This window comes from Notamacropus eugenii, chromosome 4, assembly GCF_028372415.1.
Source record: "Notamacropus eugenii isolate mMacEug1 chromosome 4, mMacEug1.pri_v2, whole genome shotgun sequence".
In the NCBI taxonomy this organism is placed as follows: domain Eukaryota; kingdom Metazoa; phylum Chordata; class Mammalia; order Diprotodontia; family Macropodidae; genus Notamacropus; species Notamacropus eugenii.
Genome location: NC_092875.1, coordinates 120,460,047 through 120,485,640, shown reverse-complemented (window position 1 = coordinate 120,485,640; position 25,594 = coordinate 120,460,047). Strand labels below are relative to the sequence as shown.

General features: G+C 34.9%; 1 protein-coding gene across 3 annotated transcripts in view; it reads left to right on the top strand.

The window, feature by feature from the left end:
- The window catches only part of FAM91A1 (family with sequence similarity 91 member A1), a 57,070-nt gene extending 32,681 nt beyond the window's left edge, over positions 1-24,389 (top strand). The window contains exons 12-24 of one of the 3 annotated variants that reach the window (XM_072603143.1): positions 279-394; positions 1,108-1,220; positions 1,909-1,995; positions 4,117-4,249; positions 4,636-4,784; positions 6,014-6,148; positions 6,315-6,428; positions 7,773-7,845; positions 12,972-13,124; positions 15,172-15,273; positions 16,246-16,369; positions 17,384-17,453; positions 21,351-24,389. In XM_072603143.1, the coding sequence (XP_072459244.1) occupies positions 279-394; positions 1,108-1,220; positions 1,909-1,995; positions 4,117-4,249; positions 4,636-4,784; positions 6,014-6,148; positions 6,315-6,428; positions 7,773-7,845; positions 12,972-13,124; positions 15,172-15,273; positions 16,246-16,369; positions 17,384-17,453; positions 21,351-21,536 (1,555 nt within the window). In that variant the 3' untranslated portion in view covers positions 21,537-24,389. Of the gene's footprint in view, positions 1-278; positions 395-1,107; positions 1,221-1,908; positions 1,996-4,116; positions 4,250-4,635; positions 4,785-6,013; positions 6,149-6,314; positions 6,429-7,772; positions 7,846-12,971; positions 13,125-15,171; positions 15,274-16,245; positions 16,370-17,383; positions 17,454-18,341; positions 18,457-21,350 lie in introns of those variants that run through there. The other 2 variants (XM_072603144.1, XM_072603145.1) reach the window with 2 other exon arrangements.
- Positions 24,390-25,594: the final 1,205 nt, after the last annotated feature.

Here is a 25,594-nt window from a genome sequence, read left to right as displayed (position 1 = left end):
AGGTAATGGCTAGTTAGTTGTAGGTCTGGAGTGAGAATTTAAATCTCTTAATTTACAGCCTGGTATTCCTTCTGGCAAACTGTGTTACCTCTCAGCCAACTTCTCATTCATATTTTAAACCTTAATTGTTATAAACACAATTTTGGTTTATACGTCAGGTCTTGGTCAGGATATAACATGCATTTAATATTGTGTACAATATATAAATGCTAACATTAGATGTTTTCACAAGGTCACACAGATGTGTATTCAATCTAAATTTACTCATTCATCAATAGGAGTACTTTAGATCCACAAAAGATGCTCCTTTCATGGGATGGTGGGGAAAGTAGAAGTCCTGTTCAAGAAGCTTCTTCAGCAACTGATACAGACACAAATAGTCAAGAAGATCCAGGTGAGCATTGACTCTTGGTTTAATTCAAATTATGTCTGTGAATATGGAAAATTTGAAATGAACTTAGTCTGTATATCAAAACAGTATTAACTTATACATATATTCAGAGTTGTTGCTGTTAAGAACTGAAAATAATTGTGGTTTTTTTGGTGGGAAATGAGGATTGGAAATGAGCATAGGAAAATAAGAATGACTTCATTTTTCTGATTTATTCTCATTTATATAAAAGTTCAAAACTTGTGCATTTTATTAAATTTTTCAAAGAAAATCTTGATTAGAATTTGGTGGTTAAAACAGTCATCCAATATATGGCTAAAATTGTGAAGTATGAGAAAGACACCTATGATAAGAGGAATGAGAAAATGATGTCTAGAATTTGTTGAGATGTTATTAAATAAAAATGAAGTTAAAATTATTCTTACTAACTCTTTCATATACGTGGAAGCTTTATTAACAATGATATGTTTTTCCAGCCTAATTTCATATTTGTATGATTGGGTACCTCTGTTAAACTTTCAGTATTCTTCCTATGTATTCTTTGCATTGAATGAATACATGCTTTCTCATCATCAGTTGAAATAAAGTTAAAGTGAAAGTGATGAGATTGCAAAACTTTTAGATCAGTGAACTGTTTTTAGTGACTGCACAGATAAAGCAAGTTCTTTATTTAGCTGATTGTATATATGATTTGCACATTTATTTTTTTAATTTAGCTGACACAGCCAGCATAAGCAGCTTGAGTTTGTCTACAGGATACACGAAGCGTATTGCCTTCCTATTTGATTCAACTCTCACTGCCTTTTTAATGATGGGAAATCTTTCACCAGTATGTAAATTTCTTCTTAAAATTTGAAAACTTTTTAAAATTATAAAATAGATTAAATATGAATTAATGTGATGCATGTGTACTTTGCTTCATATGATAGATTTTTTTCTGAAAACAAGTGTGCGAACATACACCCACACACACAGACCTTCAAAGAAGAGAGGTTAAGAAAGCTAACGTTACTTTCCCTCTTGTTCAAAATGGGAACTCTTGAGTTTGAAATATTGCATATAATGTTAGATTGTTTTGATTCATTAGTTTTTCTCTTTTTTAATTTTTTCCCCTTTTTTATTCTTTATTTATTTATTATTCTTTGAGGGGTTGATGAATGGAAAACACTGTGAAATGTAGATGGTGTTAAAAAAAAAGTTATCAATATAATTTAATTTTTTTTAAAAAGTATGTAATTACTTTTCTGGTCATCCAAGCTATATTTCAGATATAACTGATCAGTGTGTTTTTAAGGAACTTGTATTGAATCATTTTGTCAAATGAAAACAGTCATTGTAATATGAAGAATATCCTCATTTTTTTTTTAAGTTTTTTTTTTGTGGGAGGGAGAGAGGAGTGGAATGTAGGAGTTTCTTAAATTGAAGCATACTTGAATTATTTTTTAAAAAAGAAAGAAAAACTTGAAAAAATATTTACAAATTAAACTTGTTTTTCCTTTTTTGGATTTCTCTTTTAGAACTTGAAAAGTCATGCAGTCACTATGTTTGAAGTTGGGAAACTATCAGATGAATCTCTGGACAGCTTTCTTGTAGAACTTGAAAAGGTAATTTGTAACTGTCCGTATGAAACTTTCAGTGTACTTACCCATACTTCTGAGCAGAAAAAACTAATGGGTACTGATAAAATTAAGAAGCTAGGTGATATTACAAGTATCACTATTTTTTTTGATATTTTTATTTTTCTTCTTTAAATGGTTGAAATGCATTTATTCTTGTCAGTCTGAGGCCCTGACATATTGAGTGGATGAATGCACTGATTGCTGGAAAGAGTAACATGACCATTAATCTACCTCTCTAGAGAGAATTAATTTAGTTATGTAGAAGGGGAGTTAGAAATCTGGGTCTTTAAGTTACTTAGTTTCAAAATAGCTTTGGGGTTGTGGAAAGAACATTGTATTTGGAGTCAGAAGATTTGGTTTGGGGTCCTGCCTCTGCCACATTATGAGCCTTGTGACTTTGGGTAAGTCTCTTCTCTCTGGGACCTCAATTTCCTTATCTGTAAAAGAAAAGGGATGGACTAGGTAGCTGCTAGTACCCCTTACAGCTCAAAATATGCAATCTTGTGATTGTTCCCTTAAGTTATATCTTTAATATGCCACAGGTACATTCACCACTTGGTGAGATTTACCTGAAGTTTTGTTCCACTTTTAAATGTGGAGCAGTATCCCATGGTGTCACAGTTATTCATGTCCACTCTCGCTATCCCTTTTAGCATCTTGAAGACTTCAGCCATATTTGCCCTTAACCAACTTTTTCCCAGTGAGTACAGTCCTAGTTTTCCTAGCTATAAATCTTGATTGCCCCTTTATTGGTGTTTTCTATCCCCTTGATATTTTCCTCTCTGTTGTGTTCCCTCTTTTTGTCTGCCAACAGTTTGTGAGCCTAATTTGTTCCTTGACTAATAATTATGGTGCCTTCTGGTCTTCATTATCAGCCCTGTATATTAATGTGCTGTTCACTGAATTTGTGGTAATTCTAATTTGTTTCTATTTTTAAAAAATAAAATCTAATATTATTTTTTACTCTTTTTTTTGTAGAACTTTTGTTCCTGTTGTTAGTAAAGGAAAGATATTTCTAAGATAATCTTCATTACTTTTTTTTGTGTATCTTACATTGGATTTCCACTGCTCTTCCAACATTTTAAAAATCATATCAACCTTTTTCTTATTTTGCCTCTTCTTTACTTATGAACTTTCCTTGTGTGCTAAGACAACAAATTCTGATTCCCAGGCCATTTTTTTTAACTTTATCCTATCTTTCATTAATATAGTAATTACCAGGTTAGCTCAGCTTTCTCTCTCAGATTTATTTACCCCTTTTATATGGTATAGCTAATCCTGGGTAACGGATTCTGTATTCCGTTTAATTTTTTAACAGTAATTTACTCCCAGTTTTTTAAGCTTTCTAATTTTGATTTAGCTTATTTGGTTATATTATACTGTGGATTTGTCCTCTGGTTTTCCATATTCTTAGAATAGATATGCTTCTCCCTCATATACAAAGGTGACAATTACTAATCTAGTGTCGGTAGGACATGTGCTTTGTATTTTGTGTTCACTTCTGCATGTGATGAGCAACACAAAGTTTGACAGGACTAGACAAGAATAGAGGTACAACAGATCCTAACCTATATTTTTCCCCTTTGTGAGAATAATTGACCTATATGAAGATGTAATCCATGACCTTGCCTAAATTGAGTTCATCTCTTGACTGTTTCTTCTAGAAGAAACTACTTTTTATTTCTTAGGGAGTTTACTGAGGTGTCAGTTTTTTCTAATAAATCACTCTTGGTTTTGCCTTTATCATTGCTAGCAACAAGTGATATATCTGATTTTGGTGGCCTAGCAGTGGATGCTGTTTTGTTAATTTTGTAGTATTCTTTAAAATCATTTGCTGTATTATGTCATGGAGAAAAAAGGGAAGCCACTGTTCAGATTGTGGTAATATCACCCCACACATATGAACACTACTGGTGTCATTTCTCCTTGCCCTAGCTGGAGAGTGCTCATCTGAAACACAAGTGAAGTGGCAGGGCTGGGTTTTGTATTGCTTGGACAGACTTACAGATTTTTAATTTTAAGTATGAACTTAGTATCTTTCTATACAGTGTTATATGATCTGTTAAAGTGAATGTGTTTTCTGTTGGATTTATTCTCTTGGCTTAGGTTCAGAGTACTGGTGAAGGAGAAGCACAAAGATACTTTGATCATGCACTTACTCTGAGAAACACAATACTGTTCCTACGACACAATAAAGATCTAGTTGCACAAACGGCACAACCAGAACAACCTAATTATGGTATGATAACTGCATATGACTTTTAAAGCCATCATTCCTTGAGAGTTACTTACAGTAAAATTAAATAGATCAACTTTACATACTTGATCCTGAGGTATAGATAAAATACTGTGCTTGTAACTAGAGGCTTATTTTTATGATAGTTCTCTGCCAGCTATACTTTAAAAGTTATGATGTGAATGAGCATCAGCTTTAGTTTTCCATCTTCTAGATAGTATGCCAGGAACTTGTTAATAGGCATAGTGATTTTTCCTCACAGATTAGAACTTAAACTGTTTTCATTAAGAAAATTCAAGATAATAGGCTTTTAAACTATTTCTCTTACCCATTATTCTTCAGATTTTCACTGATTCTCATCGTGTTGTGTGTGCTTATTCATAATTCAGGTTTTCCTTTGGATCTTTTACGATGTGAAAGCCTCCTTGGTTTGGATCCTGCCACTTGCAGTAGAGTCTTAAACAAAAATTATTCTCTACTTGTTTCCATGGCTCCTCTCACCAATGAAATCCGACCCATCAGCAGCTGTACTCCCCAGGTAATAATATTATAAAAAGAATAGATATCTATTCAAAGGGACAATAATGTTTACTTCCCCCACAGGCGAACAGAGGGTGGTTATTATAATCCTCTTTGACCTTGAGTTGTTCTTAGGGACCTCCAGGATATCAGAATTAGACAATAAACAACTCTGTCTTATGAAGCCACAGGATTATCACCTTTGCTTGGAAAATTTTGAGTGGCAATAAGGATTTGCATTCCAAAATTAGAATTGCAATGAACTTTTATTCATTAATAAAATATTTTAATGTATGTATTCCTGAAATCTACGAAATTTTATCTCACATTTCTTGGGGATGTCTGATAAGAACAAATTAAATCTTGTGCAGATGAGAGTGAAGATGTTATATAATTTGAAAACCACCACTCTGAAATCCTTAGTTATATGTCACATGTTCCTGTAGTTATCCAAAGTTAAGGAATTATTTTTGGAATTTGCCACTTTATTTCATCTAGTTTTGTAAACGTGGCAGAAAGTCCTCAGTACCATTTTCAGGCCTGACTTGTTTCTTCCCAGATCTGTGGCCGTGAGATGGAATTTAAGAGTACAGGGTAAAGAGAGGGAACTGCTGCTACAGCAGTCCTTAGACTTGCTTCTTGTTCTCTGCCTGTCATAGTATAAAGTCTATCCCGCTGGGGAGCCCTTGGCAGAATTCTTGAAATGCAGATGTGCATCATGAGGGAGTTCTAATTAACTTAGATTTGAGTACTGGTGAAATATCATATTATCATACTTCTAGGGATGGCTTTATAGGCATAAAGTTTATTTTCCATTCTGTATAAAGATGATGCTTACGATCTGCTAGAATTTGGTTATATACTTGTGCTCTTTGTCTTCTACATCTTTGTATCTCTCACTGTACCAAAGAGAGCCTTGAAACAAACCATGTACTCAGTCAGTGTGTGTTTTAGTTGGATGGTCTCCTTTGTGACATGTTGCCCTTTAACTCCTGATGTACAGTGGAGGTCTTTGCAGCAAGACTCTGCTGCCTTTTCTGTCAGGTGCTGGTACAGATTTCTAGCCATTATATTTCTGGGTCATTTGAAATGTATTTTCACAAGTGGAGCAATGACAGAAATGGAAATATTTAGCATTTTATAGAAAAATACTTGGTTATCATCTGTGTTTAGTGAACACATGAAGTTAATAATTTCAGCTTCCCCTTTAATTTGGTATCGAGGTCTGTTTTATTGTTGTTGTTGTAGCATATTGGACCAGCGATCCCAGAAGTCAGTTCAGTCTGGTTTAAATTATACATTTACCATATTACTGGGCAAGGACCACCATCTCTCTTACTCTCCAAAGGTACAAGGCTGCGAAAACTTCCAGATATATTTCAGGTAAGTGCACGTAACTTTTTTTTTTTTCCAACATGGGAGGGAGTAGTGGTGAGGGAGTCGGATTTGCTGTTGACCATAAATTTAATTATTAAAAATGTTTTTAAAATGACATTTAGAAGTGACTGCTTATCTGTTGGCTTATCTATTGTTCATTTGTATCCTGTAGGGTTATGATCGCTTATTAATAACTTCTTGGGGTCATGATCCTGGAGTAGTTCCTACTTCAAATGTGCTTACAATGCTGAATGATGCTTTAACACATTCTGCAGTTTTAATTCAGGTATTATAAGCTTATTTGAAATGCTAAAATTTGACTTATTTTAACTCTGCTTAGATAGCTGTCTTAGAATGAGGCTGCATTTTAGTTTGGGCTTGATTAATTTGGAATTATGAGAATAAAGTGAATGGCTTCAGAAGATATAGATTCTTAGTCTGGCTGTGCCACTGATTTGCTGTGTGGCCTTTGACAAGTTCTTTAACCTCTCTGGTCTTGTTTTCTCATTCATAATATGAGTTAGATACAATAGATGATAGTCAAAATCTTCCTAGTTCTCGTATGTATGTATGTATGTATAAGTACATTATATATATGTATTTATACACACATTATATGTATGTATAATGCAAATTAGTGAGGTTCTGTTGTACCTAATAGAGAATAAACTTCTAACTTAAACATTAAAATGTCATAGTTTTATGTTAAGAAAAAGATATTTGATTTTAATTTTGCCTAAAAGTATACCATTATTATGTCATGTAAAAGTTAATAGAACCAGTATTTTTCTTTAAAATAGAATGTTTCAGCTTACATAAAATAAAGTTCTTTATTCAGGAGCCTTATGCTTATATCAAAAAGATTTTAGAGAGATTTATTTGTTGCTATAACCTTTCAGAAAGGACAGGAGCAGGATGGGAAATTGTTTAAAGTTGAATATCAGGGTTAACTAGTAGGGCTCCATCTAGTATTATACAGAGGCAGCTGTGGTACCATGGAAAGAGTGTTGGGGCCATCTCTAGCCATGTGATCTAGGGCCAGTGCCATAGCTTCCCTGAGCCTCAGGGTCTTCATCTGTAAATTAGAATGATTAAAGTCTAGAGTACCTTCCTCACACAATTACTGTGAAGATCAAATTAAAATCATTTATGTAAAGCAGTTTTTGAACTTTCAAAGCTCTATGGAATTTGACTCAATTCAGCAAATGGAATGCCTGTAGGCAAGGCATTCTGCTAGATGCTGTAATGTAAAGACAAAAGACACAATCTTTCTTCCTAAGAAACTGAGCAGATGAATGAGATGGCAGTTGTGATTAAGGAGGAAAAGAGATCTGAAGTATTCTTAGAATATATAAAAAGGGAGAGATGAGGAGGTAGCATGTCACAATGGAAAAGCTTTGTCTGGAGTCCAAGGCCCTAGGTTCAGATCCTTTCTCTAATCCTGATGTGACTGTGCCACAAGTCTTCTGACCTATGGTGGCCTCAGTTACTTCATCTGTACAGTGGGCGAGGGGGTGAGGTGAGGTAGATGTGGTCTTGGAATTGTCTGTTCTTTAACTCTAAACATCAATATGACCAGGTATAGATTTTTAATATGTACCTTTGACTTTTTTTATTTGTTGGTATTTAGGGCCATGGCATGCATGGAATGGGTGAAATCATGCATATACCTTTCCCGTTTGATGAATTGGAACTGCAAGGAGGTAATTCAACTCAGCAAATATTTATTAAGCCCCTGAGCTAGGGACTGGGTAATCTTTTACTCTTGAATTGTTCACTGCTGGTTTGTTTATCACTACGTAACATTCACTGTAGAAAATGGAGCAGTACATCTTTCTGCTATTAGGAAAAATGAGTTCAATTTTAGATTCCTCCCTTGCTAGTCTTGTGGCAGAGAAACCCTGATCATAGTGAAACCCTAATCATAAATTTGAATACAGGGAAATGTCTTTAGTTCTTTCCACTGTGCATTATGTGGCATGGCTGAGTCTGTACACCATTCTGCTCCCATGCTCTGAAGGCTGTAGTTTGCCAGTATCCTTAAAAGGGCACTCAGAATTTAACACATCATTCTAACATGGAGTGGAAAGGACTTTTAAATCTCTGATCTGGTTGCTGCTCTTAATATTGTACCATCTTTTAGTATTTGGTGAAAACTTCTAAGCTTTTTTTAACATGAATCATCATCAAGTCAGGTCTCCACCATCCTCTTGTTTGTATAGTTAATAAAAGAACAACAAACTCCACACATTTTTTTAACCCTTATCAAACTTCATCTTGTGTATTTTAGCCCAGTAATGTTGAGCTCAGAGAGGTGGAGCCATGTGGGCAGTCTGTTGACTTACAAAAACACAAATTAACATTATCTATTTTGTATTGTATTTTTACCTGTTTTGCTGAATATTATCTGGTTATCATTCACTCTGGTTCTGCTGCATTAGGGTTTTGTAGGCTACCAGTTTGATACCTGTTTTAGCCCATTTTGTATCCTTCGAAGCTATTAAAAATCCTGATTCTGTCATCTAACATATTAGTTTTACTCATCCCAGTTTTCTGCTTTACGGAGAGTTGATAATATTCCTTTTATGTATTTATCCAAATCATTAAGAAAAATGTTGAAAACATTCAGGATTGAGACAGAGTTCTGAGGTATACTTGCAGGTTGGCTGTGATGGGGAATCAACACTGAATATTGTGGGGTCAGTTGGCAATGATCATCTGTGATGAAACTGTGTGATTGTCCAGCCTATACTACTCTTATCTTGCCTATAAGCACATCATCAGAGGTTTTGTCAAATGCAGATATGTATGTGTTTATATAGACATGTATGTATGTATGCATTATATATTATATATTATGACATACACATTTTATGCACTCACATATTTAATATGTGTGTGTATTTAAGTAGGGAGGAAATTTTAAAAATTATTCAGACATAGAATACTTTTTGATGAAGCATTTGTGTTCAAAATACTGATCTTTTATATATAAACTAGAATTCTGTTAAATTACCTTTTAGACATTATTACTAGTATGCTGCAGTAATTACCAACCTTTAGTTAGAAAATAATCCTTTCTCATTAACCAAATTGGAAAGCTTGGAATAATTGTTTATTTGTACATGTTTGACATCACAGTATTTTCTTTCAGAAAATGGTAGAATTTAGAATAATGTAGTAGAATTTCCTATTGTTGTTTTTTACTCTTTATCTATGACTTTCCATTTTCTGCTTTTCTTGTGTCATATAGAAATCATATCTATAGCATGAATTATTTTAAAGGTAATAATTTGTTGTGAATTCACACTTTTCTACATTAAAAGTTTATCTCTACTTCCCTTTTCCCTATCCCCTACCCCCAGCCCTCATGAATAGGTAATGAGATAGAAGAAATTAATTTGAATGTATGGATATCTTTTTTGTTTAGATAGAAATAGATGTGTAGAAACTTGTAGATAGTCATACTTATTTCTAATAAGTAATGAACCTGAGCATGTGTGGCAGTACCAAGTCACACTTATTTCTAATAAATAATTTTATGAAGTTGGGCCTTTAACAAATATACCCTAAATGTTTGGTAATACGTTTAAAAAAATATCTTCACAGAAACAGATTGTTGTATAGATGTGGGTGTAGTATAGGGCCCAGGTTGCAGTAGGTGTCTCAGATTTGTATTTTTTGCTGATACTGAACCAAAGAATGATGCCTAATTTTTTCTGGGTCTTCATTTTTTAGTTTATAAAACGGGATGTGGATGGTGGTGTGGTGGAATAAATAATAAATTGTCCCTACTGCCCTTCCTAGCTCTAAACCTCCCTATCCTAAAGTTTAAAATTTGTCACGTTTCTGTTATGTGATGGATACATGCATTTGGGTGCATGAAGGTCTCTTTTGTCTCCTGAACTGGAAGTATTCTGGTGTCTTCAGATACCAGAATCATAGAATTGGAAGGGACCTTAGATGCCACATTTATGGAACATTTATGCACACATTTGTGGCACTTAGACTAATTTTCACAAACAGCCATTAACAAATCCATTTAGTAGAGACCTAAATATGCTTCTGAGGTTATCTGAAATGATTCCACTTAATTATTTATTATTATGTTTAAGCCTCAGTTCCCTTAGTTTATTAGTAATACTAGTAATAAGTACTTAAATAGACCTGTGATCTTTTTGATTCTGGAGTACCTGTATTGCTACAATTTGATTGAAGTCCAACCCTACTTGCCTATCCTGGGTGACTTTGCTTTCTCTTGACATCAGGAGGATTTCAGTGGAGCACTCTGTTATCCCTTGCTGTAGCCAGGTGACCAGCCTGCCTTTTCTTTCTGTCCTAGAATTCTTTGATGACATGATTTACTCCTGTTCTTCTTTGGACCTCGTTGTTGGTTATATGGTCTGCTCGTATTTATAGTATGTCTTTGCATTGCCTTTTCTGTGATGGGCTTCTTTAGTTTTGTAGAGAAAGTGGTTTTTTATGTCTTACTGCCATGCATAACACATGAGTAAAATGTTTGTATTGAAAAGATGGATCTTTGCTGTTATAGATGCTCAGGGTCAGTAAAAGTATCAGGAAGTTTCCTACAAGACCCCACCATACTCTCTTCCTTTTCAGCTCTGGGTTCTGCTTACTGTCCATCTGTCTTTTGTCCCAGATATTCTCTCTCTTTCTCTCTGACATGTTTTTTAGGGTATCTCTTCATACACCTGTTGAAATTTGAGCGATAGACATTCTTCATCCATTTGTTTTTTCCAGGAGAAATTATTTTGAATAAATACAGATGTCTTCTAGGAGGTTCTGCACTGTCTTGGGTCTTAATGCAATGAACACAATTCTATCCACAAACTGTGGAGCATCCACCTTCTTCAATCTAGACTATGCTTTAGATCTTCACCAGTACAATGGTGAATACTTTTGGGTTAGTATATTTCTTGCTGTTGTTTTTTAGAGGGTGATCGAACAGGGTTATTTGTGTTGTCTTATCTTAAAAGGTATCTCAAGTCATTTTGAGCTGTGGATGGGGAAGACCTTGTAAAAGAACATATAAAGAAAGGCCCATTTTGTTGTGCATCACATGACCTTTTTTTTTTTTTTGTAATCAACAAACAATAAACACAATGGGACCTTAAAATTTTGAGATGGTAAAAGATGAGATCCATTGTTGAACATCATTTACAGAAGCCTTCATGGTCTCTAGTAATACCTTCAATTTGTGAAGAGATGGTCCTTGTGAAGACTTTGTATAGATAAGAGAAGAGACATAAAGCTTGGTAATTGTTTTCTCTGTAGCCTTTTTTTTTTTTTAATCAAGGTTTTGAGGGGTTTGTTTGTTTTTTTACACCCTTGGTATTCTCTTCTTGTTGAGATACCTTGTCAGTGAATCCCTCAGTGCCCTCACAATTGTATTTCTTCCAGCATTGTTCTTTATATCAACTTGATTCAGTTAACTACTTTTAACCATCCTTCTTATTAATGCCATTTCTACTCCTTCTGTAAACGTCTCAGGAACCGTGAGGTCAAGGTCCAAGTGTGGTTGTTTCACTATCCTTGGTGGATTAAACAACTTTTTGATAATTACTTTTGTAGATCTTTTCCATTTTTCTTCCATCTGTAGTTCCTTCCTTTTTCATCCTGCAGTGTTCTCATGATGACTTTGCTGACTTGAATATTTTTCCAGATTTTCTTTAGACTAGTTTTACCATCCCCTGCTTCTTGCTGCATTATAAGATGATACTGCTCATAATTATCAATTCTTCTCCTTAATATTTATAAATGAGTTTATATTCTAGTATGTCATCCTTGGTGTAGCCATCTGTTTCTGGCAGGTAAGTCAGTATTTGCTGACATTGATGTTTTCAGGGCTTTTTTAATCTTGTTGAAATAGTTAATTTATGTTGGTTTACTTTCTGGATGAAGTTATTACAGTTATTGAGATTATTCCAATCTTCATTCTTCTTTTCTGATTTTTAGTAGCTTCAGTAATTTCATACTGAATTTTCTTAATTGAGTGTTATGCTCTTTTCTCATTAGTATTCTTTCCTCTTATTGACTAAATATGCCAATTCTTCTCTCTGGTGAGCAGATGACCTGACTATGCATAGGGTGCTGATTCAGGAGTAATTCCTGGCCCAGTAATAAATAAATCTTTTCTTACCTGTTAAGGGGTGGTTATCCATTTCATTCTTTTGGTGCTTGCCTTGTCTAATGCCTGGCAACTCTTTTTGAAGAAAATGTTCATATTTTAGAGGTGTGATTTTTCTTAATAATCTCTAAATGTCTGATGTCTGTCATTTATTTCTCATAAAATATATTTTCACATTTATTTCTCCTGTTCTTCACCTTGACACACCTTTTCATTGACGTCACCAAAGAGGCCATCATAGGAGGTCCTAAACTATACAACATTTTTAACAGTGAATTATATGAAGACATAAAAAAAAAATTCAAAAAACATTATTAAGTGCCTTCTACATGCAAGGCTCTGCTCTAGGTGCTGGGAAAACTACGACAGAAATAAAAGAGCCCTTGCCTCCAAAAAGCTTCACTTTTTCTGGGGGAGATACAAACTTGCACAGAGATAAGTAAAAAGAGAGAGCACTAAATTTCAGGAGCATTAGGATGGGAATGCAATGAGAGTGGAGATATACTGTAATATGTATATAAAATATAAAAGGTGACTTTGCTAATAACCTAAGAACTTGAGTAAGAGGAAGGTACTCTCCAGTCTGGGTTATGTGTACTTGTGATAAAGTCTGCAAAGTCTCTGGTAAACTTTATTATTGTATGAGTGTTAAGTTATTCATATATTGCTTTCTGTTCTTAGAGTTGACTCGAGCCAATTTGGGTGTTCATAAAGCTCTTCAGACATTACGGGAGAAAGTAGATTTAGAGCACCTCTGTGGCTATGTCACCATGTTGAATGCTTCTAGCCGCCATGCTGCCAGCAGAAAACTCAGTGATGCGTCTGATGAAAAAGGTTAGCTATTTGTCAATGTATTTTTGAGTTGGAATAACTGGTTTTTAGTTCAGTAAGGGACTTGAGCATGTTTTCTGTGAGACTAAAGTTCTTTTATTAGAGGATAAGAAAATGCTTTCGTGAATACATATTTTTCTTTATCCTCTAGATGAGACAACATTGCCTGAGGCTGTACTGCTAAGCATTAAAGCTAGGGTTAAAAGTTATAATTAATAAGTTCTAGTCCTTGACTGCAATTGTGTTCGTGCCGTACTTGATAGGACTTAAAAATCTGGAGGCCGTGGTGATTAATTATTTCAGAAGAAAATAAGAATTATTTCAATTTCCTAAACATAGCTATATATTCCTTGATCACAATCTATTTGCATTTTAATAATTATTTTCACAACAGCAAAGAATTAAAAATAGTTAACTAGAGCAGGTGCACCTATAATTTTGTACCTGTAATATTCTGGGTTCTGCCTTTTGCTTTTGTGCCAGGAATCTTCACAGAGAAAGAATAGAGCACATGACTATCTCTCTATGTCCCTGGCCTTGAGTCACTTCTAGAAAGACTTCTAGTGGAATATTGGCAGGTTTTCTACCAGCAGGCTGATGTAAGGAAAATAAAAAGCCTAAGAAAATTGATAAATGATACTTGGCTCCTGAACTAAGTCTGCTTCTTCCTCTTGGTAATTAGAATTATTTATTAAAAGAATTTTATTGATGAAAGTGAAAAATATTTTTTACTTTTTTTCCTTATAAAGTAGTCCTATTTTTAAAAAATACTTCTTGAGATTTTAAAATGCAGTTACCAATGGTATGCTAAAACTTAATCTTTTTAAATTTGAATTGCCCTTTTGTTGACTGTAGGTGGTTCTTTTAACAAAATCATGTAGAAAACTACATTAGAAGAGATTTCAAATGGAAATTCTCCATCTGGTTTGTCTATTGTGTGTGTTTTCCATCTTGAAAATGGCTTTTTCTTTCTTAATTGTCTTTCCATCATTCTTTTGCTTTACAGTTTGCCTTTATCTCGGGGAATCCTAAAATTCTAGACTGGTTGTTCCCAGCCTTTGAGTAGGACCTCTAGGCATTTGGAGCAGTTACTGTCAAGGGACTGTGAATCTGTAGATGCACCAAACATTGTTATTTTGATCTTTAGTTCTTACAGTATGTAACTAAAGACTTAATAACAGTTGCTCACACATATATGGATTAAAAAAAATTATGCAGATGTTATTGCAATTCCAAAATATAAATTTAAAAGCATTACTGACTTCTTGGTCACTTTTTATTATGTCAATGCCATGTCCAAACTATTGCCAAGCCCTTCATAATCTGACCCCCTCCTGTCTTTTCAATTTTTTTAGTCTTTCTCCCTGCCACATATTTTGTGATTCAGTGACAGTGGCCTCTTTTCATCAGACACGCCATCTCCTAACTCTGAGCATTTTCACTGGCTGGACTCTTATGTCTGGTATGATCTCACTCTTCTGCCTTCTGGTTCCTCTTGCTTCTTTCAAGTACCAGCTAAAATTCTACCTTTTAGAAGAAGCCTTTCTTGATCCCTCTTAATTTGAGTGGCTTCTGTCTTTTGATTATCTCCAATTTATCCTGTCTATATTTTGTTTCTACATACCTGTTTGCTTGTTGCCTCCCCCATTAGACTATGAATTCCTTGAGGTCAGGGACTGTCTTTTGCCTTTCTTTCTCTTCCTAGCACTTAGCACAATGCTTGTTACATAGTAGGAGCTTAATAAATACTTGTTGACTTGACTTGACTGTTTTCATGTGGAAGTCCACACCATTTTTTTTTAACATTAAAAAGAGGTCTTCATACTCAGAGATTGAGAAGCATTGCCTTAGACCATCAGCTCATTTCACCATCTCAATGCTAGAATTTTTGGTGTGCTAGTCTGCTACTGTGTATCCTTGTTGAGTATTATTTTGTGGACATGGAAAAATAATACAAAAGCCTGTTGTCTAAAGTAATTTTGCGTGAAGACTGATTTTTGGAGTACTTGGGTTGACTGAATATGAATGTTATGTAAATATCTTTAATTAGGTGAACCTGATTTGGCTTCAGGATCAGATGTAAATGGAAGCACAGAATCATTTGAAATGGTCATCGAGGAGACTGTAGATTCAACAAAGCAAAATGTTGATGGTAAAATTATTAGAATTTTGAGAGACTATTAAATGTTGTAAGTCACAATTTTTAATTTCCCCACTAAGTTGGTATTGCTCTGTGCTTATCGTGGACTTGTGAAAAAAACACCTTTTCAAAATCCTATTCATATCATCCTAACAATTGTATAATTAAAGGGTTATAAATCTATAGCCCCAAAGTACTTGTTTCAGTTTCATTGCATTTGCATTTATTTAAGACTTTTTTCTCTTGTATGTCCTTCTGCATTTCTGCACCTCTCTCATCCATCCTTTTCTCTCCTCTCACAGTCACTGCTGTCATCACTACTTACCTGGACTTTTATAGTCACCTCCTAATTGCAGTCCCCTCTCTCTAATCTGTCCTCCACATAACTACTAAATTAATATTATGAAGTCATAAGTTGGTTCATATAACTCCCCTGCTCAAATCTGCAAGTCTTAAAACCCTCTACCATTTGACTCCCACTTCCATATTCAGCCTTATTGTATATTACTCCCCTTCACGAGTTCTCATTCTCGCCACAGCAGCAGTGCACTTGCTGTTCCCCAGACTCATTCTTCTAGCTCTTGACTACTTTGTGAAAGGCACCCCTCAGCTGCTGGAATCTGCTTCCTGCTCACCTTTTTTTCTTAGAATTCCTGACTTCCTTCAAGGCTCATCTCAGATGCTCCCTTCTGTGTGAAGCCTTTCCTGATTCTCCCATGTCTCAGTTGTATTTCCTTAGCTATATGCATTTGGTTTCTCCCAGTAGAACATAATCTACTTGAAGCCTGGTGTTAGGATATTTGGGTCTGTTTGTCCCCAATGCCTAGCATATTGCCTTGTGTATAATAGATGCTTAGTACATTTTTGTCAAGTTAAACTCTAGAGTTTCAAAAGTTGGCAAACATTTTATTTAAATGTTTCATGATAATGCTTTCATGTTAATGATTTTGAAGGTTTTTTAATAATGTATATATTCTTTTGTAGTAGCTACAACAGAAGTTGAATGGGTTCCTCTTGAGCTGTGCTTTGGAATTCCACTATTTAGTTCTGAATTGAATCGCAAAGTCTGTAGGAAAATTGCTACACATGGACTTTGTAGGAAAGAAAGGTGAGGTTTTGTGTTACTGATTTATATTCCCTCAGTCTCACATTCACTGTTTCTTGAAGACAGGGATGTAACAGTGACTGAGGTAGCTTTTTCTCTAATGGGGTGCTTCCCATGCTCATCCCCTTACCTCCCCCTTACCAGTTTTCTGTTGCATCATGTCTTATTATAATAGTATTCCGTAAATATTGATTTGGTGTGGTATCTTGTTCTGTTTTGAGACATAATTTTCTCTGATTTCTTTACTTCATTTTTTCCTAAGTTGAGCTGGAATTACAAGGCAAAAATTAAATTTGGAGAAAATAAGTTTTTTTAAAAAGGTTGACATTGCTTTTCATATCAAATTTTTTACTTTAAGATATGTTTACTGAACATAGCTATCAGAGCAAGTTAAAATTCTGAGATGACAAGCAGTACTACATGATCAGCATTCCATAAGGTAAAATAACATACAGGAGTGTTTTTAAAAGGGAAAATGTTGCACAGAGGAAAGGCATAGATTGTCATTATAATTAATATTTAATTATGTTAATAACAACAATCTGTATATTTGGAAAAAATAACAATCCAGGTATATGCTAAATCTGCCAGCTTTTCCAAATTACTTTTTTGAGTTTTAGGGAATATTTTAAATGTGACTGATTGGCTTTGTCTCGAAAGCAAATGTTATTTTCAAAAAACAAAAACAGAAAACAAATCCAATTTTATTTTTATTAGTTTATGGTGGAGGATGTAAATGTTTTGCCTGACTTATTTTTGAGACCAGTTTTTCTGTTTTACTTTTATATTATGACCAGTTTGATATTGGCTCTTTTAATAAAATATGACTTTCTAGACCTTTGATCCCTTTTATATTTATTGGGTTATGCAACAATTTCATCAGGTAATATTTTGGTCACCATCTAGTGTAAATGCTAATCAAAATTGCAATTTGTATTGCAAAATCTAATATGCAATATTAATGCGTTTTAAAATAATCATATTTATGGCCTTATTTTTCTTTTTTTTCTTTTTCAGCCTTCAAAAACTCTTACATTCCAGTAGAAAGCTCTCTCTTCACGTTCTTAATTTTGTTCATTCATTCCAGGTAAAAAGACCAAACCAAATCAAACCACAAACAAGCAGAGTAAAAAAAATCCTGGCATTTAAGCCATTAAAATTGTGTCAGTCTAATTTGTACAAGAATATAATCTAAGAATACTTTTGCTTAAAATGTCCATATCTAAGTTCACTAAATAACTTATACCATAGAGAGTAACTATACACTGTTGTTTAATTCTTAAAGTACTCATTGTGTAACTGTTTCTTGGTATGGGAACTGCTAACTAGGGTAAAAGTTAGATGAGACTTTTAGCAGTTATTTAATTCTTTCCTCAGGAATTCATGTACTACCTCTAAAAAGTGGCCTAACTTATACTAACCTAGAAATACTTTTCTAGAATATAATGAGACTTTTCATTTTGTACTTTCATAACTATTTATTTGTGAAATTTTCTTGAGGTATATAATTTTTGCCATTTTGATAGTGCTACATTACTGACTTGTGTTTAACTTTAGTGATATATTTTCAGTATGTCTTCACAAATACCATGACATAAATGAAATCTAACACTGTGTAGAGCAGTGGTCTCTAAACTTTCTGATTTTGTAACCTTATCAGTAAAACACTTTTTTGGGAGCTCAGTCAAGGAATAGGGCTGGTGATTTTCCCAGTGGCATCTGTGCGTTTACCTTTCTGGGGACAAGGTCAGGGATAGATTGTAAGTATCTTGAAGGGTTGATACCTGGTTCAAAAAGGAGAAGGTTGGAAGGTTGCACAGTACAGGAGAGGGTAGAGTAGAGGAGTGCTGGAGTTTGGATGAAGGGCAGGTGGCATTGTATTAGAGAAAACCCTCAGGACTAGAAAGGATGGGATATGCCATTTTACCACCTTTCCATTTAGTTAATCACACATACTCTTGGTGTTATCCTGCAGCTCCGACTTTGGTGACCCCCCATTTTGGAATCTACTGATGCAAAGGACAAAAATTCTGTTTCAGAAAGATTGAAAACAATTTCTGTTAAGCCACAACAGAAATCACATCCCATGGCCAGGGGAACCATTCATGGAAAAGAGCCTTCCTAATTCTTTGAAAGCCGAGCTTTCTGGGGCCAAATATTATTAAGAGTCATGAAATTGACCAGAAGTAATTGTAACAGTAGCAGCAACAGTCCTCACTTCTCTGATGCTCTTGAGGCCTGTTTCATAGTCAGGTGGGTTAATTACTAGTAATGCCCTCCAGTATGAAATACTTCCATTTTGTAGATGAGGACACTGAGCTCAGAAAAAGGGTGTCTTGACCTTGGTTACACAGCTTATAAATGTCAGGTGAGATTTGTACCTAAGTCTTCTGGATTCTAGATCCAGCCCTTCTGTCCGTTAGAGAGCACTCTGTCCTTCACCTATGCTATACTCCCTCTCCAGAATTGAATAGCTGATGTGTGCCCTGGTAAACCCCAGTTTTTCTCTTCAGACTGTTATCTTCAGTCCTTTTACATGGGGCATTGACCAAGTGGCTTGTGTCCAGCATGGCACATGGTACTTGAAACCAAGCTCTCTTTAAGAATCAGCAGGGAAGCAGAGAACAGGCAATCCAGTAGTCAGTCAGCAAGCACTGATGAAGCTCCAATTGGGAGGCACTCTGTTAAAGCACTGGGAACTTAAGACAAAACTGGCCCTTGCCCTCAGATTACATTCTTTTTGAGTACTGGGGTTAATTTCAAACAAATGCATATTGACTTGGAAAACCACAAATGACCATTATCCATATTGTATTCATTCTGTTAAACATCTCTCAATTACATTTTAATCTGGTTCCTTGAGTTTGACACTTCTGAGAGGACACAGCATATAAATAGCTAGGGAAATACAAGATGCCTACTAGTTGGAGGATAATCCAGGAGAGAAAGATGTCAGCAGCTTGAAGGATTGGTAGGCATCATGCAGGATGTGAGATTGGAGTTGAGTCTTGGAGGAAGCCAAAAAAAAAAAAAACTAAGACCCAGAGTGAAGCAGAGCATTGCAGGCATAAACTTTACCCATTGCAAAGGCAGGAAGTGGGGGATTCATTGTCACATGTGAGGACAGTGTAGTTGGAGTACACCAAGAGAGTATGTAAGAAGACTGGAAAGTAAGAGAAGGACGTATCATGAAGAATTTTGGAAGTGATAGGGATCCAGTGAAGCTCATGGACCTAGGGGACAGGGACAAGGACTTGGTCAGACTTATGCTTTAGCAAAGTCACCTTGGCAGCTAAATCCAACTATTTGAAGATTTGCCCTGTGGAAGAGGGGTAAAGTTTTGCTCTTTGATCCTAGAAAATTGGCATAACTTGAGTCTCACTCTATTACTTTTTAGCTGTGTGATCTTGGGCAGGTCACACTTAACTTCCCTGATGCCTAGTTTCTTAATCTGTAAACTCTGCAGCATTTACTTAATAGGGTTATTGTGAAGAAAGTACTTTATGAACCTGTAAATCACTATAAAGATAAACTTATTCTCATTAAATAGAATTGAAGAGTGAGATTGAAAAAGTGAGCAGATTTCAACTCAGTGTAAAGGAAAAGTTTCCTAACAGAGCATTCCAGAAGTGGAAGGGGTTGCCTTATGAGATGAGATAGTCATTTTCCTTTCCTTAGAAACCTTCAAGCAGAAGTTAGTTGTGAGACAGCTGTGAGACATAATCTTCTTACCAAGAACTCCACCTGGCCATTAGTGAATTTAGAAAGAAAGGTTTTCATTTTATGTCAGGATGGGTTACCCCTAGGAAAAGTTACACCCTTTCAGACAATTACAAAGCCTTTTATTTCCTATCTGATTGTAATTTTCTCCTCTGTACTCCACTGGCTGGGCATTTCAGGGACTACTGCCTATCTGAAAACACCTAAAACCCACTGCCACGTGGGTCTCAACTTCTGCTTACATCTCTCCTTTCCACATTTCAATGCCTTCCTCCCTTTCATCCTCATTCTCTTTATACTTTATTTAGTAAAGGAATAAATAGCAAGCCATAAATATTTTTAATTTCATCTCAGGATATCTGCATCACTTAGATTTTATGATCTTGATACCATGAGAAAGAAATTTTCTCAATTGCTAAGAGAATTGACAGAAGTGTGAGTTGAAGATTCAACCCAGGATATCTGTAAGAAGAGTCCCGTTATCTCAGGACAGTATCTGCGTTAATGGGCCTCATCTAGTGAGCTTCACCTGACCTGGCAGTTTTTGATAGAGGAAAAAGGCCTTCTCAAGGAACAATGAAAGGGAGTCTGCTCTTAGATATGCTGATTAATAGGTGGCTATATCCTGAAGAGTGATATGTTTAATTAATATCCCTCACTGCTTTCTTCTGCAGTTATCTTTTGCATTAGCCATAAATATGATTCCTTAGGTTTCACAAATTAGGTTTCACCTGATTTCTGTGGAAACAAAATTACACAGTTGAGAAGTTGGTCAAGATAGTTGACCATTTGTCAGGGATGTTGTAGAAGGTGTTCTCATTCCAACGTGGGTTAAACAAGATGATCTGGGCACTGTATGCCCCTCATGCCTGGAAGGCCCTGCCTTCTCCTTGAAGATATGCACAGGAACCATATTCTCCATGAGCCTTCCTTACCCCATGTCCTCCTGCTCTTCCTCCCTAATTGATCTTGGATTTGGTTTGCATTTATTCTGCCTGTCATTTCACCAAAAGAATGCAAGGTCCTTGAGGGCAGGAATTGTTTCATATTTTTTGTCTTTGTATCCCCAGTATCTTACACAGGCACCTCTCAAACACCATGATATGATTGCTCATTGATTGATTTCCCTTTGAGGTCCTTCTAGTGCTGAAATTCTGTGAAGTTCAAGTTCTTTGAGCTAGTAGGAACAACGTATTTTACTGAAAATGGTTTGCATATAGTGTTTATAAATTAATGTTTTCTCTTTCTTGATTTTTTTTTTTAGGAAGGAATTTCAACCCTGGACTTACACACTGAGGCCAGTTTTTCAAGTATGTTTTCACAGCCTCCATGTGCTGAGTTGGGTGTTCCACTTCCTGCCAAGAACTTAATATTTAAAAATGGCATCTTATCTGAGTGGAATGGACGATCCCCTTCCTCAGTACTTATTGCAAATGTCCATTTGCAATAGTTCATTCACATACCATTTGTTGTTCACCCTTACTGCCTTTTTTCTTTCTTACAGTTAATTTCTAGTGCCAACCACTAAGAAGTGTACTGCTGCTGCAGAATAACGTATGCTAGAGTGGTGTTAAAGTGTATTGTGTTGCAGTTTTGGGGGAAATATTTGCACTGTCTAGAGTCTTACTCATTATTGCATATCCTGCTGCAACAGAGAGCTTTTTAGCAGTCAGCACTGTATTTTTACCTAGAGACAATCTGTATTTCTTTTATAAACCTGAGGATACCCTTTATAGGCTTTATGATGATTGTTAAATTTATAAGCTGTCACCACAAATATTGCAATGATAATTTTATATGTTAGTTAACTGAAACATGAATCCTGTTTAATTTTATATTTTATTACCTATACTTTTTTGGGGTAATGGAAAGAGAATTAACTCCTCCACTGAAGAGGCTTCCTGATACTTAAGGTAGTAAAAATGCAAAAACAACAACAAAAAAAACCCCAGTAAAATCCAGTGTTGTGTGATGATATGATAGGGGGCATTATAAGTTGTAGCAATTGTCTGTAAATTATGTATATCAGTTGGACAGTGTTGAAAGTAGATAAATCAGCATAGTTAAAAATAATTTGACCTTACTTTAAAAGGTTTTGATAACTCTTGGAACATCAAGATTCATTGATGCCTCATGAGAAACTTTGAAAAACATTCTATGTATAAGCAATGAGGGTTAGATACATAAGCTTTATTATCTCTCACATAGACTTTGTTTTATCAGATATTCCTATAAAAAGAGCCCTTGTTTAGTTGCTACTTCTGCCGTCCACTTTTGGTTTAATTAAGTAGCCTTCCTTTATAAACACAAGACTGATTTATGCATGATTACAAACCAAAGATTGAGAGCGTTAGTTCTAATTAACATCAGGGAACAGCAAGAGTTGACTGAGTTAAGAAAAGATAAATTATTCAGTTGAATTAACTTTGCCTGTTAGATATAGTGTAGATATAGCCTTCATCTTATGAAATCTGGATCCTGGTTTACTGTAAGTGGGCCTGGGGGACAAAGATAAAGGAAACGGAGTGTTGTTTCAAAGTTTCTCTTGAGTTATCCTTTTAGTATATCAAATGTTAGCTCGATTAATTCAGTAATTCACTTTTACATTTATCAGGTTACCTTCCTTAGGAAGTTTGTGCAGTGTTATTGTTTAGCTTAGACTAATCTGTAGGATGATTACTTTGCCAGTTTAACAGAAATCCTGGTAAAACAGTATATATGGAAAACATTTAAATTTGGGTGACTGTTATAACATAAAGATTTCTGCTGATATATTTTTTCTTGTTCTATAAAGAACAGTTATTTGTGTATTTAATCTGGTAATATGTCTTTCCTAAAACTGTAATCATAACCATGCCTTCAGTACTACTTGCTCACAATATGATTTAAAAATTTGGACCAAGAGCTTGTGGCATAGTGAGTGCTAGAAAGTGTTCATGGTAAATATGGCATTTTGTTTTCTGCTGTAGTAGGAACCAAGTGTATGTTAAATATATGTTTAAAAAAGGAAAAATAATGCGTATTAATAGTAAAGTGATTTGTTAAACTGTGAATCACACACTAATTTCTTCCATAACTGTTAATGTACATTCCTCTTCCTATAAATGTATAACTTGCAGTTTCTCAACAGAAAGTCCAAGTACTTAATTTGATCAGTGCTGCTTTTTATTCTAACATTTTTCTTATCTGGTTTGTTTTTACTAACTGTAGATAGTTATTTATTCTGCAGATACTAATACTTTGGGCCTACTGTGATGTGTGCACTAATAAGGGATTGAATATTTGTTTTTGTTGGCAGTAAATCCAGTTTTTCATAAATTTGTAATAAAATATGGGAATGATTTTCTGCCTTATTTCCTTTCGAAGAAAATGGAGGGGAAGATGGAATAAGATAGTGATCATGCTTTTTAGGAAAAATGATTGAAAAAACTTGTGTTCAACTCTGATTTTTGATCTCTGCCTTTGATAAGGAAAAAGGAATCCTTTGATGTACAGCTTGGTAGAACTTCTATACTGTAAAAGGAATGGGGGTAAGCATATTCAGTGTTGTAAACAAAAAATGTAAAATGCTGCTGTTTTCAGATTGTGTTTTACAAACTTAGCTTTATTTCCTTACAATTGTACATATGCTCATAAATGAAACATACATTATCTCATGTAAAGTTACTCTCTTCATTTAAAGCTGGTAATTAAAAACTACAGACTGTTACCTAATTAATAGGTGACTACCAAAGAGAAGGATCATTAAAGATTTTTAACTCAATCTGTTGCTGTTTGATATGATTCCAGTTGGCTTTGTTTATTTTTGTAATTGTCTTTAAGTGTGACTTAGACAGAGGCAGGAGTTCTTTGAAAACCAAGAGAGAAAGAAACTATAAAAATGGCACATAGCTATTATAGTAAGTAGAGCCATTAAAGTGTGTGTTAGCCCTCTTGTCTTCTTTTAATATTTTCAAATATTGTTTTTTTTTTTCTTGGGGAATAGTACAGCCAACCTACTCGGTACTTTTAGCTGGAATTATCTTATGCATTTAGAATTGAGTTTTACCATTTTTTCATGCTGGTTTATTCCCTGAGGGTTTCAATTCTCTTCCCCACCCCCTGCTTCCCCTTGTTCAGTCTTTTCAAACACAGTTTGTATTTAAAAGGTTTTAAAGTACCAAAATTGTACCTGAATACATTGGATCACTTTCTGATGTGATATTGTTAATAATAAACAATGAAATGTATAAACCTTGTGTTCAATTTGATGATTGGCACTTGTAACATAAATGTTTACAATAAACTATTACTGATCAAGATAGTAGGATGATTTTCACTTTTAAATGTTTGCTGTAAGTATAGAAATTATGTAGTACAGTGAAATTTTAGTAATTAGAATAATTGGGAAGATCACTTTAACAAAAAATCAGAATTGTAGAAATACATATGCTGCTTAAATGTTTACTCTCTAAATAAGAAGCCAGTGAGGACAGTATTTCTCTAGTACAGATTCCCGTAAGTGAGGAACACTTGTCACAAACTGATATACAAAATATATAAATTCTGTTTTGGCATACATAACTGCAAATCTAAGGTGTAAAGTATCTCAAATCATTTGTTCTTTGGGACTGATTCTGTAAGTCTTGTATATTTAAAATTTGTCAGACTTTTTTACTTTTGTGGGGCTTGGAATTCTTTGATAGAATAACAAATTTAGCTAGTACACTATTGCAAGATTAATCTTCTTAAACCAATATTGGTCACATAATAATCAGCTTACTAAGTTTTTGCTGCATTAGTATTATTCTTCCCACATTCAGACAGCAATTCCCTACCTCCAACACAATCAAGTCTCACCTCTTCAGCTTAAAATCCAAGAACCCTCACCCTAGCTTTCTCTCCTGTACTCAGATCATTAAATTTCTGATAGATCCAGGGCTGAGAGTTAAGCTGAGGACAATCTAGAAGACAATTGATAGGCATATTAGGGGCAAGGTAATGATTACACAAGGGATAAAAAAGACTGCTGCTCTGAACTGGATGGGTGGTAATGGGTGATACAATGGGGAAAATGCAGAACTACTTTATTAAAGGAGAATGAGTTTCAGACTGGGAAAGGTGGAACAAAAATATTTATCAGGCAGTTGGAACCTGAGGTAAGTAAAGAAATAATAAAGAGAACACCTAGCTTCTTTCATGAGTCCAAATTGTCAGGCCCAAATAAAGCACATCTCAGGGTACTGTAAGAACCGAACCCTTATCTTTGTTTTGCTTGTTACTGATCTTTGGAAAAAGTTATCAAGAGATGGAGAGACCAGGGTGTGTTTTCCTGGAGACAGAGATCACCAGCCTTAATGGCCTTCTCTAGCCGCCATATCTCTTAACTGTTTACCAAGGACTTAGGAGCATAAAGGAGGGAAATCTTCCACAGCTTCATCATAACATCAGTCAGCTTCTGGCTTACAAAGTTGAGCTGAGAATATTTGTCTAGCCAAGGATGTGTGTATAAGACCTAAGACCTGCAGT